This window comes from Prinia subflava, chromosome 8, assembly GCF_021018805.1.
Source record: "Prinia subflava isolate CZ2003 ecotype Zambia chromosome 8, Cam_Psub_1.2, whole genome shotgun sequence".
In the NCBI taxonomy this organism is placed as follows: Eukaryota; Metazoa; Chordata; class Aves; order Passeriformes; family Cisticolidae; genus Prinia; species Prinia subflava.
This window is the reverse complement of record NC_086254.1, coordinates 36,338,323-36,350,444: the sequence shown is the minus strand read 5'-3', so window position 1 is coordinate 36,350,444 and position 12,122 is coordinate 36,338,323. Positions and strand designations below refer to the sequence as shown.

Here is a 12,122-nt window from a genome sequence, read left to right as displayed (position 1 = left end):
GGAGCTGAGGTCCCTTTAGCTGCTGCAGCTGGTGGCAAAAGGTGTTAGGGGCTGCATTTGCCAGCAGAGCTGACCAGAACTCTCCACACTGAGCCCCAGCAGCCCTTCTGCTAAGAACATGCCATGTAATGCAGGATGCCTTTCCATTTCTGGCACAGGACACTGCCTGTTGAGCAGCCCCCTTTGGAAAAGCCTATGCCCTTCTTCTTACCCACCTGGGAATGAATGGTCAGGGATGGGGGGCTATGGCAATTCAAACCCCCTAAACTCAGCTCAGGGGAGGGATGTTACTTCCTGAGCAGCTTGGGCTGCCTGCCCTGATCCAAGTCTGCTGCTTCTCATGATGACTCTTGGGGACTGTTTGGGACTTTTGTGGAGCCAGCTGGGCACTGGAGTGGGAATGGGTGAGGAGATGCTCCCCACCTCTAGATGGGGAGAAAGACAGGGTGGTGGTGGGATCTATTCTGCCTTGCTTTTTTAGATGGTCCAGAGAAGTACTTGGAGGAAGAGAACAAGAATTCTGCTTCTGTCCTGCCCAGAGAGATTGATGATCTTCAGGATGCTCGGGCACCGACCATTGCCCAGCTGCTGCAGGAGAAAACGCTTTACTCCTTCTCTGAGTGGCCTAAGGTGAGGTTAAAAGGAACACAGTTTGTATCAAAGTGTTCCTGGATAGCCCTAGCCAGTAGTGGCTCACACAGCTCCAGCTCTGCCTCCTGCTCCTCTGCACACTCCATTGGATGCTCTGGCCAAGGTGCTCTTCCCAAGCACCTATGCTCTGGAGATGGTTGCCCGCCAAAGCAGTTCCCTGCTGAGCTGAGATCTGTTGGACTGGGCTTGACTTTAATCCTGAGCTGTCATACACAGGTCAGTCATTCCAGTTTTAGCTTGCCACCATCCAATTCTGTTTGCAGGACCGTGTGATCATCAACCGCATTGACAACATCTGCCACGCCATTCTGAAGGGCAAGTGGCCTTCCTCCAGCCAGCAGTTTGAGGCACAGAGCCTGCTGACATGCCCAGCCATGGCCAGCAACACCGGTAGCAGGAGCAGTTTTACCGAGTCAGAAGCTCCCGATCCGACCTTCAGTAATGGGGTCTTAATGTCACGGGTACAAAAGGTGAGAGAGGCCCTCAGGCAGGGACAGGCTCAGGACTCTGGGGTGAGACATTGCCCAGAAGTACTCAGGAGTTTCCCAAGTGGGGCGCCTTGGTGCCAGCTGGTGTGTATAACACATGGCTTAAGCCACTTGGTCCCCTGGTGATAGCTCCTGGCGAGTGCCCCAGCATGCTCTCAGCGCCCTGCTGCCCTCCTTGGAAGGCAGCTGTTGTTGGCAGCTCCACAGCTTCTGCAGCTCTAGAGGTGCTTCCAGAGTCAGTGCTGGAGCACCTGACATGGTCAAAGGGGCATCCCACTGGTATCCCAAAGGAAGGGGTGCAAAGAGTGCTGCCCTGTCAAGTCCTCAGCTCATAAGTCCCAGTGCCCTAATCCCCAACAGTCACATTGGACAGACAGAAGCTGGTGGTCTAGGGTGCTAGCAGCTGGCAGAGCAGCCATGGTTATAACACCTTGGGATATCTGAGTGTGTGTGAGGGTGCTCCTGCACCATCCTCACACAGGGAAAGGGATGTGATATGCCCAGGGAAAGGACATCCCTCAAGGCTCCTTGGAGAGGCAGGGATGACCATTAGCTCTGTGCTGCTTTGAGGAGCTGTGGTCCCTGGGCAGGGCAGCAGCAGCTGTAACCCTCTGTGGCTTTGGTACACACAGGAAGGTTTCCTGAGCCCTGCCTTTGCAAAAGACGAGCGGAAGCACAGGAGACCCTATGAATTCGAGATGGAGAGAGATGCCAAACAGAGGAGCCTGGAGCAGATGGCAGCAGCCCATGTCCATCCACCCATTGTGCTGAACGGCTGGCGCGAAGCAGCAGTGGATTTGTCCAGAGCCTCTGATGGGTCCCCAGGGAATTCCTCTCCTTTCTCCCTGAACACAAACATGCCCAAACTGGGGACCGTGAATGCTCTCCAGAGCTCCCTGGGCATGGACTTGTCTGGCATCCTACAGGCAGGGTTAATCCATCCTGTCACTGGACAGATTGTAAATGGCAGCCTCCGAAGAGATGATGCTGCCATGAGGAGGAGACGAGGCAGGAGGAAAAATGTCGAAGGGATGGACCTCATCTTCTTGAAGGAGAGGCCTCTTCCAAACAGGCTGCAGGTGGGTTGATGCTCCCCCCTTTCACATGGACCCAGTGGAGTCAGCACAGTTTGTTTCATGGCCCAGCTCTCCCCTCCAAGCTCTGCTGTCCGACACTGCACAGCTTCCTCCAGGACAGCTTGGTTTGTGCAGGACTAGGCAGGAGTAGATATTACAGGGAGGAAGGGAAGTTATGCCCCTGGTTTACAGCACTCTGGAGTGTTTGAATCCTTTTAAGCATTATCAAAAGCTGCTGTCTCACCTCAGGAATTGTCTCAGGAAGATGAGGAAGACAAGATCCTACTGCACCCTTTCTCCTTCTGTCCTGGGATCCGCTCAAAGAATGGAGCAAGACCAGTGCCCCTAGACTACTTTTAGGAGTGATCTGAGGGGAAGTTGCTCTTTCTGGTGTTCAGAGTGTTTCCTTGTGAGTTCAGAAGTATCTCCTGGCTCTCTCTGCCCTCCCTTCCACGAGTGCTGGGGATGGAGTGGAAATGTAATGTGGTGGGTGGTGATTTAAGGGAGAGGCATTGGTAGTATGTGGATTAGTCTGTGTGATGGAAGCAGATGACCTGCATTGGGAGCTGTGCTTCTTGGGGTGCACATGCATCAGTGCATGCTGCTGATGTGCTCTCCCTGCTCCTCCTTCCATGGCAGGATGTTCAGGAAGACCAGCCGCAGCCCCCTCAGAACAGTCCCCTCCCTGATGGGCCGGTTGCTGCTACCTCAGTTCCACAGCCAGTCCCAGCTGCAGGCAGCCAAGAGAAGGCTGTCCCAAATAAGAGTCTCCTTGACTGGCTCCGGCAGCAGTCTGACTACACACTCGATGTTCCCAGCTTTGGCACAGTAAGGGTGGCCTTCAGTGGAATGTGTGTGTTTGTGTGTGTGTGCGTGCCTGCCTTGTGTGTTGCCCTTTGTGTTGGGTTTTTTTCTTGTAACAGGGTTTGTGGTGTTCATTGGGGCTGCTCAGGGATTAATGATATATGTAAGAGGTGAGCACTGTCCCCCTGTACAGCAACAAAAAGCACTTGCTGCTGGAGAACTCTTCTCCTTTCCCCCAGAACACAAACATGCCCAGACAGGGGACTGTCAGTACTCTCAGGGCTCCCTGTGCTTGGACCTGTCTGGCATCCTCCAGCACCTGAGCCTTGTTGCCCAAGGTCAGTTCTCCAGCTGCAGTGCATCCATCTGCCCAATGCACAATGTCTTCCAGAAGTGCCAGGGATGGATGGGGACAGAAATCAGAAAACAGATTTGAGGTGCTCAAGGTCTGTCTATGTTGTTCTTTTTCACCTGGGGTCATTTTAGGCAGTACTGTTGTACTAAAGGCTCCCAGGCAAGAGGAAACCTGCTCTCTTAAAGAGCCAGACCAGAGAGGCTGTGTTGGAGGCTGACAGGCTGTGGCGGTGTGGCCGTGGTTGCTCTTAGAAAGCAGTGGCTCAGATTGAGGTGCACAGTCTATCTGGTTCTTCATGCAGTCTCATAAACCTCCACCTCTTGGTTTCACAGGTTGGTTTGCTACAGGTTTCAGCTTATTCAGCCTGTTAGACCATGTGGTAGGCAGAGCACAGGCCATGAAACAGAGCAGGAAGAAATGTGGTGTAAAACAGAAAAGACTGCATCTTGGTCCTGGAGGATCATGTGCCTGAGGCGGGGATTTCCTGGAGCTTGGAGTACAGGCAAGACATTAGCATTTTGAAGCGTGCTAGAGATGAGAGGTGAGGAGCCCAACATTTCCTCAGCAGGATGGCCTTTGCTTTTCAAAGTCCAGAGACACATTCAGCTGTGTGCCCAGGGCCAGACTTGCAGGAGCAGATGTGGAGGTGCCTTCCCACTCCTTCCCAACACCCTTGCCTTCCAGGGAGGTACTGGAGCTTTTGCAGTCTGACCATGCCTCTGGTGAAGCTCTTGCTCCCAGCAAGCCTCAGGCCAGTCCTGCAGTATCTCTTTTCTCCAGGTAGAATGGATTGAGAGAGGCTTTGGGTACTGCAGCAGCTCAGTTCAAAGGATGAACTGCACTCAGGGTCTTTTTCTGACTCTCAGGAGTCTGTGCTATCCGAGTTGTTAATTATAATGGTCCATCCCTGCAGACACATCAACGGTGGGGCTTCGTGCAGGCAGTGGGTGTGCAATGACTTGGCTGTAACTTGGTAGGTTGCAGTTCCAGAGGGCTCTGATCCCAAAGAAACATGGTGCAGCATCTCTGTGGTGAAAGCAGCTAAAAGAGGAGGGAAACAGCACAGCTGAGCTGGTGAGAAGCAGGTGGCTGTATGAGAGTGACACAAGTGGCACACACAGACCTGTTCTCTCCTTACTGGCTGTATGCAGTGTCCTGTTTACACATGTATAAGAACCTGCAGTGTCAGGAGTGGAGGGGAGTTAGAAAGGGCTAGAGCACTCTAAGTGGGGTACACTGGAGACCCTTTTCTATCTACAAAAATCAGTTTTGCTCATTTGAGAGCTGGTCCTGTGGCAGGGACCATTTTATGCTGCTGGTGCTGCTCCTGCCCCAGCCTGCAGGGATTCCCTGTCCCTTAGGAGCCCATCCATGCTGCTCTCCTGCAGGGCTTGTAGCCAGCCAGGCTCATTAAGCCATCTAGTCTCATTAACGTTGTCTTGTTTGCACTCCAGAATTTTTCAGACAAGCCCAAGCAGAGGAGGCAGCGCTGCAAGGACCCCAACAAACTGGACATTAGCTCTCTGACGGGAGAGGAGCGGGTGCCGGTGGTACATAAGGGTACCGGACGGCGGGTAAGCGAAGGCCTGTTCTGTGCTCTGCCCTCAGTACCCCAAAGTGCTTAGCAGACCTTGAGCTTGCCTGTGGGGGAGATTCAATCCAGAGAAGCCTATGGATGACACAAAAGTCTGGAATAGATCTCTAATCTACATTATCCTGTGACACATGTGTGCCTGGGGACTTGCAGACCTGTGAAATAAGTGACTGTATGAAGTAAGGGATGTGGGAGTATCAATCCTTGCCTGGAGGGCACAGACCCCTCAGTGGCAAGGTGATACAGCCTTTGGCTTTAAAGCCACACTCAGCACAGCCCTGTCATGTGCTTCCCATCCTGGATTTGATTGTTGCCCTTGAGTTCATTGCAATATGCCACAAACTGTAACATTGCCATGCAAATACCTTTGGTTTGTTCCTCCTTATGAGGTACAGGCCAGAGCACACCAATACCCATCCCAATGCTGGGCTTGTAGCAAGTTGAGGGTTGGAAGGGCTTTTTCTTGCTTTCTGAGCAAGGAGCTTGGATTGACTTGTCTACAGTTTAATCTCCAGGCCACTGATGTTCACCTCTCTGAATAAGAAGGGGTGTTCAGGAGTACTTTGCACCAAAATTTAGTTCTTAAACACACCCAGGACTGTACAAGGTCAGAAGGTGATGTGACGTTAATCACATCTAAAAGCAAGACTAAAGAGTGAGGCAGAAAGGTTGTTTCAGCCATATCTGTGTTCCCCTTTGTTTTCCCCACGCTGGCCTTTCGTGGGTGAGTTGGGGAATTTGCCAGTTATAAATATGGCTTTTACAGAAGCTCTGTCCCCATCACTGGTACCTGGGAGGGTGAAGGGCTGGGCCACAGAGGCTGAACCTGCCTTTTCTGCCTGAGCTATGTGTCTGGAGGCAGCAGGCACACACCAAATCCTGCAGAAAGGCAAGTGTAGCAAGGCAAGAGTCTCCACCCAGCCAAACTGCAGCCCAAAGCAAGAAGCTAGGGGAAGTGTAATCATATTTTTTGTATTATTTTACATAACTCTCTCTGCAATAGAGGTCATCCTTCTGCTGTGTTTTATAGTTAGGGGGAGCCACGGCACCAGCATTGAAGGAATTGCCAAGGTGGCTTGATGCAAACTTGGAGTATGCTGTTGCAGCTGACTGGGCTGACATTGTTAAGCTTTCAGTAAGTTAGAGCTTTTGGAGAAATCTGTATCATGTCATCTTTTCTTTTCCCCTCCCCATCCCCACAACCTTTTTCCAGTAAGGATCTGGGAGCTGCGAGGCAGGCCCTGGGCTGGGCGTGTGGGAGGGGATGGCTGCAGCACTGGGGCAGAGCGGGAGGTTGGGCCGTGCCACTGCCAGCCCTGTGGCCAGACCACAGAGAGAGGGGGCCAGTGCCCTGGGAGCGGGGCTCAGCATGCCTGGCTGAAGAGCCTTTGGATGCTTAGGGTGGCAGGGGCAAGAGGAATGCCCTGGGAGCTGGATGGCAGAGTGTGGACAAAATAGTCTCATGGGTCAAATTTTCAAAAACACCTCTAGTTGACACTTTTCATCAGCTCCTGTGAACTCTACCTGTGCAGCCGTGGGCCCACCAAAGGCCCCACAGGTCACCAGGCCTGAAGGGTCAGGCACAGGTAGGGAGAGGGGCAGGATGGAACCTCCTGTGCCACATTCATCCACCCTGTCCATCCACCAGTCCCTGCCCCGGTGTGGCAGAGCCTGTTGAAAAGGTGCGCTCTCTCCTCTGGCACACACAGCACTGTGAGATTGCCCTGCCCTGCCCCACGGGCTGGCCTGATCCAGACTTCTCCCTACAGTCACTCTCACCTACTGCCTGCTTTTGGGCTGCAGTGGTTTGTGTGACATGCGTGCAGAGGGCTGGAGGGCGAATCCATTGGCTTAGAGGTTTGTACTGCTCTCAAATTGTTTCTTCCTTAGCACTGGAGATTTGGCGTGGTCTGTCCCACTGCCCAGAAACAACTCCATGTCCAAGCTGGCCCCATCTAGGCAGCCAGCCCAGTCGAGCTGGCAGCTCTTCCTTCCCCTGACTTGAGAGGACAGTCTCTTTGCCACAGAAACCACTGTGTGCCTGGCACTGCCTGGGCACCTCTCCTGTGCCCTCCTCCAGGGGCTGCACCCCATGATCATTCCCACCCCACTGACACTGAGCTTTTAGCAAATGCATACCCATCCTGGTCGGGGAGGGATGCAGCAGCATGTACCCGGCTGTTCTGGGCGCTCAGTCCGGCAGGAGCTGGGACTGCCTGCTCCACAGAGCCTGGGGGCAGTCGTGGCCCTGTGTAGCTTCTCCCCCATGCCAGTGGGAGATGCTCCCAGAAGGTTCTCCCTCCTTGAGCAGGTGCTGTGCTCAGCAGACTGCCAGGCGCATCTAATTTACATTTCCGCATTATAGATGTCCACAGGAAATACTTTCCCTACCTAAATTTATTATTTGAAATGGTTCAAAGAGTGGTGATATTGAAACCCAAGGGAACCACAAAGGGTTTAAATGTCTGTGTCGAGGATGTTGAAAAAGGGAGTGTTAAGCTGCACTGTGGACCCCCCTACACTGCTCTGTGTAAACAGATGGTCTCACCCACTTCTGGCTGCTGGTTTTTGGTCCCATGTCTCTTCTGTCAGATGAGCTTTCTGAATGCTCCCTGGCGTCTCTGTGAAGCTCTGATCAGGAACTCCGTAGACAGCATGCCCACTCTCTGTGTCATCCCATGAGCTTTGCTGTCCTGGAGAGCATTGAAAATTTGGCCCTTCCCATCTCAAAAGAGGATTTTTTCACCTGTTGCTGAAGGCACAATTAGAGCTGGGTAGGAAGCAGAGTGAGCAGCTGGCACCATGCTGCCCTGGTGCTTCTTGCATTGTGAGCAGCTGGTGCTGAGGGCTGGGGTGACAAACAGGCTAAGAAAATATTTCTTCCTCCCCTCTCTCGCATTTGAGAGTGCAGGATCCTGCCAGGGCAGAGCAAGGATGTTTTGCATTTGGCAGCATCCCTTGGGGAAAAGTTGTGTGTACCTCTCAAATTCCATATCATGTAGGCAAATATTTCTGTGCCAATGCCATCTGGGACGCAGATGTGGGCACAGACAAGCCAGATTTCCTTTGCTGCAGTAGTAACTGCCGGGTGTTCTCTGTTATGTCTCATTATCAGGGCTACTTACCTGAAAACAAATTCAATCGCATCCTCACCGAGCCTGTGCTCCGGGACACTGGGCCACGCCGGAGGGGGAGGAGGCCCCGGAGTGAAGTCCTTAAAGGCCCTGGTGTTGTAGCAGATTCTCCTTCTGGAATGGGACCATTGTTCATGAACGGACTAATCGCTGGGATGGATCTAGTGGGACTTCAGAACATGAGAAATATGCAAGGGATCCCTCTGACTGGGCTGGTCGGGTTTCCTGCTGGCTTTGCAGCGGTGCCCACTGGTGAGGATGTGAAGAGCACCCTGAGCATGTTGCCCATGATGCTTCCGGGCATGGCGACGGTACCCCAGATGTTTGGTGTGGGAGGACTCCTCAACTCCCCGATGACGACAACTTGCACCACGACTGCTCCAACTTCGTTAACAAGCACAACGAAAGGTGGCACAGCCAGCGGCGAGAAAGCCAACGAGGAGAAGCAGGGCAGCCAGGATGGAAAAAAAGAACTTCTCGCTGAAGATAAGCCTGGTCCTAGTTCATTTTCTAATCAGACAGAATCCGCAATAACTACCAGTAGTCCTGTAGCTTTTAACCCATTTCTTATCCCGGGGATGTCTCCTGGACTAATCTATCCCTCCATGTTCCTTTCCCCTGGCATCGGCATGGCGCTGCCTGGCATCCAGCAAACCAGGCACTCAGAGGCAGCAAACCTGGAGAGCCAGAAGCGGAAGAGGAAGAAAGTGAAAGGGGAATTGGCAAATCCAGAGCCAGAAACTGTCTCACTGCCGGAAAAGGAAGCTGCAAACAGTCAAAACTGTGTGGAGCAGAGCCCGCCAGTGGTGGCAGAGAAGGAGCAGGATGGACCAGCAGAGGAGGAGCGCCAAGCAGCTCATGATACCGATTAGAACTTTTGTTTCATTGAAAGAAAAACACAAAAAGATTGTGGCTTGTGAGTTTCTTATCCCATAAACTCTTTGTTACTTCCCCTCCCACCCTGCTCCACCTTCATCTAAACCTGTGTTTCCATGAGTAATATTATCTACCTAATTCCCCTATCAGAAAAAACTGGTGACATACTACATGTTAATAGTTGCAGGGTCTTGCCACTTTATTAGATAAACAGTGTTGTCTAGCTAGTATGGGAGGCACTGAATTCTCATTCTGTTTTTCCAGTCGATCATCCCAGCCGACAATAGCAAATCCAGTACTTGGTCAACCCCCACAAATTGCTCACTCCTTTGAGAAGAAAAAGCAGCAAAAAAACAAGAGCAAAAGTGTTTATCTCTTGGTCTAACACACAGACAAGGGTATTTCTGTCTACAGCGACACTGAACGAAAAAAGCCTATATTTGGGCTAAAAGCACAGCTATAGTAAGTGCTAATGTGTATTTTTGATTTAAAGTATTTCCCTATTTTATCATGGTTACTAGAATAGTAGTATAGACAGAAGTATATAACTAATGATTGAACATGCATATATTCATTTCTTTGAAAGGAAAAGCGTAACTGGTAGTGATATAATTTCTTGATCACACCCACCTCAAAGGTTTGGAGACTGCAAACTGCAGAGTGAAAAAACGATGTAGACATTCTTTTGTATTTTTTAAAACCAACGTTTGGTTTTATGTTTTGTGGAGTTTAGTTGCCCTTTCCTTGGTAGTTACAAGAACTTTCCAGCTTGAGCTGGAAAGGTTTTGCACACTTGCATGACTTTTCTGGGGTTACTGTATCTGTACCAACCAGTTCCTTCATCATTCTGCTTGTCTTCAGTTCTCCTCTCTGGCATTAGTTCTCAGCTATGGCATTACAGGTGCTCTAAAGTTATTTTTTTCCAGCCGTGAACAGACCACACTGATTTTAATGCTCTTATATGAACACTGACGCTTTCTGAGTTTTTATATTTCCCACTCCTTACCCCAGACGCGACGTTCTTTCAGCAAACACGGAGAAGGCTATAGGCCAGCTTCCCTCCTTGGGGACTCCTCTGAGAAGGACCCTTGAGACTTTCAGAGCCTGAGTTTCTTACTTTCTAACGGTGGACTGTGAAGAGATGACTTTGGCTTCTTCCCATTCCGTTTGCTATTGAACAGTATTTCCAGTCCTCCAAATGATTTCAGCGTCTGCTTTTCAAATGGATGGGTTTTAATGCTGCCAGCCCCTTGCGCCATCTCTGGGTACTGACTCCTCCACAGGCAACTCTTCGGATTTCTCCTTCCCCTCACTCCTTTAATTCTTCTTTCACTTGGGGTTGTTCTTACTTGCAGCTCATGGTCTGAGAATTGAATTAAGCCACAGTGGTGCAGTGGTGAGTGAAGGGCAGGCTGGGAGGGAGTTGGAGTGTGCTACTCATCAGTTTCACACTTGGTTGTCACAATTTACTGTATTTTTTACTTCTTTTTTTCTGTTGCAGTTTTGCTAATTTATCAGATGGTCCAAATGTTTTGACATAACTATTTCAGTTTGCATTATTTATTTATGATGCTTTTTGTCATTGTCTTTTATACATTTGGGATTATAAATTATGTACATGTTAAAATTAGCATCTCAAAGAAGTCTGTTACCCGTGGTCAAAAAAAAAGTTGATTTATATTTTCACAGAATTTATTCCCAGTTTACTGGATTGGATAATTTTTTTTAAGTATGTAGCCAATCATAATGCAATCCTCCTCCCCCTCAATAATTGTGTTCTATTTAATAACATTCTTGTAGCATAGATACTGTATCACTATCGACAGATTTCTTAGAAATGCTGCTATCTCTATTTAACTAACATTTTGTTCAGTTTTTGCCTCCAGTGGAAGCAGAAAGGGTTTTTTCAGCTGTTAAATCCAAAATCAATATAATTTATTTATGTAAAAAAAAGTCACAATTGATATATTTTTGAACCTTTTAAGTACTAACTTTGTTTTTATTCAGTGGAAGAACATGTACTTGCCCTAAATCCTTAAAATACAAATGCTATAAAACTTCATATATCTTCAAAGCCTTACTGTGAATGGATACAGAAATCTCTTCCGGGTCCATTTCTTGTTATGGGATGGTTTTTCCAGAGTTACACATGTAAGGAACAGGGTTTAAAGTGAAATTTATTTAATTAGCCAGCATGCTCTATACCTTGTTCTTCCTTAGCAGACATGTATGCTACGTCTCTGGGTGTTAGGCTTCTCTTCGCTACTTTGTGACCCTTTTGCAACCGATATACTCTGTGGATTATTTAGACTGTAAGGCATTAACTGGCTGCTTCTTCTTTTCCATCATATCCCAAACAAACGCCAAATTTTCACCGGTTTTCATGGCTATTCACACACATACATCCTTCACCAAATGTGCTAACAAAATAAACTGTCTGTGCTCTTGAACATGGATAAAAAGAAAAGATTTAAAAGTCAGATTTTTATTTTTTTAATTTAGTGAATAGATGATGCTTATCTTTCAGACTTGGGAGAGCCTTGCTACAGATGTATATAATTTTTTTCAGCAAATATATGTGAATGTTTAATTCACCTGACTCAGTGATAAACGTGACTTGCCTTTTTCTCAGCATAAATCCATTGAGAAGCTGTTGAAAACAGTAGCCTGGTCGCTGCTCTAGGTTTGCTCCTGGTGCCCTGTGTGTTACTCTAAGTTGGGCCGCTTGCTGTGAGGGGCCGAACCTGCAGCTCTCACAGCACTGTGGGGGGAACTCATGTCCCACATGGGTTGCAAGATGCCAAGAGCAGCCCAGGGCCAGTTTAAGCACACAGGACGCACAAGGGCTCTCTGCTGACCTGTTTTTTCCACAAGGGTGGGTGGAAGCCCAGAGACCTCCACAGTCATCACACAGCCCCCCAAGCAGTTACACCCCTTGGCACTTGCACAGCCCCTCCCAGCAGATGGGGTACTGGGGGTGCAGGGTTCCTCTCCTTGTGCTTTCTGCACCTCCAAGTTTTGTGAAATGCTTGTCCTAAATCTCTGTGTAAGGATCCCAGACTTTAGCAAAGCAGGCATTCTGCAGTTTTTCATCAGAATGATGTGCAGGAGCACCTCCATTCTTCAAAGATCCAGGAAAAAAGA

General features: G+C 49.5%; 1 protein-coding gene across 9 annotated transcripts in view; it reads left to right on the top strand.

Moving 5' to 3' along the window:
* The window catches only part of CHD6 (chromodomain helicase DNA binding protein 6), an 89,499-nt gene extending 78,447 nt beyond the window's left edge, over positions 1 to 11,052 (top strand). For 3 of the 9 annotated variants that reach the window (XM_063404773.1, XM_063404767.1, XM_063404768.1), the window contains exons 31-37: positions 482 to 630; positions 915 to 1,121; positions 1,772 to 2,218; positions 2,855 to 3,043; positions 4,829 to 4,948; positions 5,999 to 6,103; positions 8,084 to 11,052. In XM_063404773.1, the coding sequence (XP_063260843.1) occupies positions 482 to 630; positions 915 to 1,121; positions 1,772 to 2,218; positions 2,855 to 3,043; positions 4,829 to 4,948; positions 5,999 to 6,103; positions 8,084 to 8,974 (2,108 nt within the window). In that variant the 3' untranslated portion in view covers positions 8,975 to 11,052. The remainder of the gene's footprint in view (positions 1 to 481; positions 631 to 914; positions 1,122 to 1,771; positions 2,219 to 2,854; positions 3,044 to 4,828; positions 4,949 to 5,998; positions 6,104 to 8,083) is intronic. The other 6 variants (XM_063404769.1, XM_063404776.1, XM_063404770.1 and 3 more) reach the window with 5 other exon arrangements.
* The last annotated feature ends 1,070 nt before the right edge of the window (positions 11,053 to 12,122 follow it).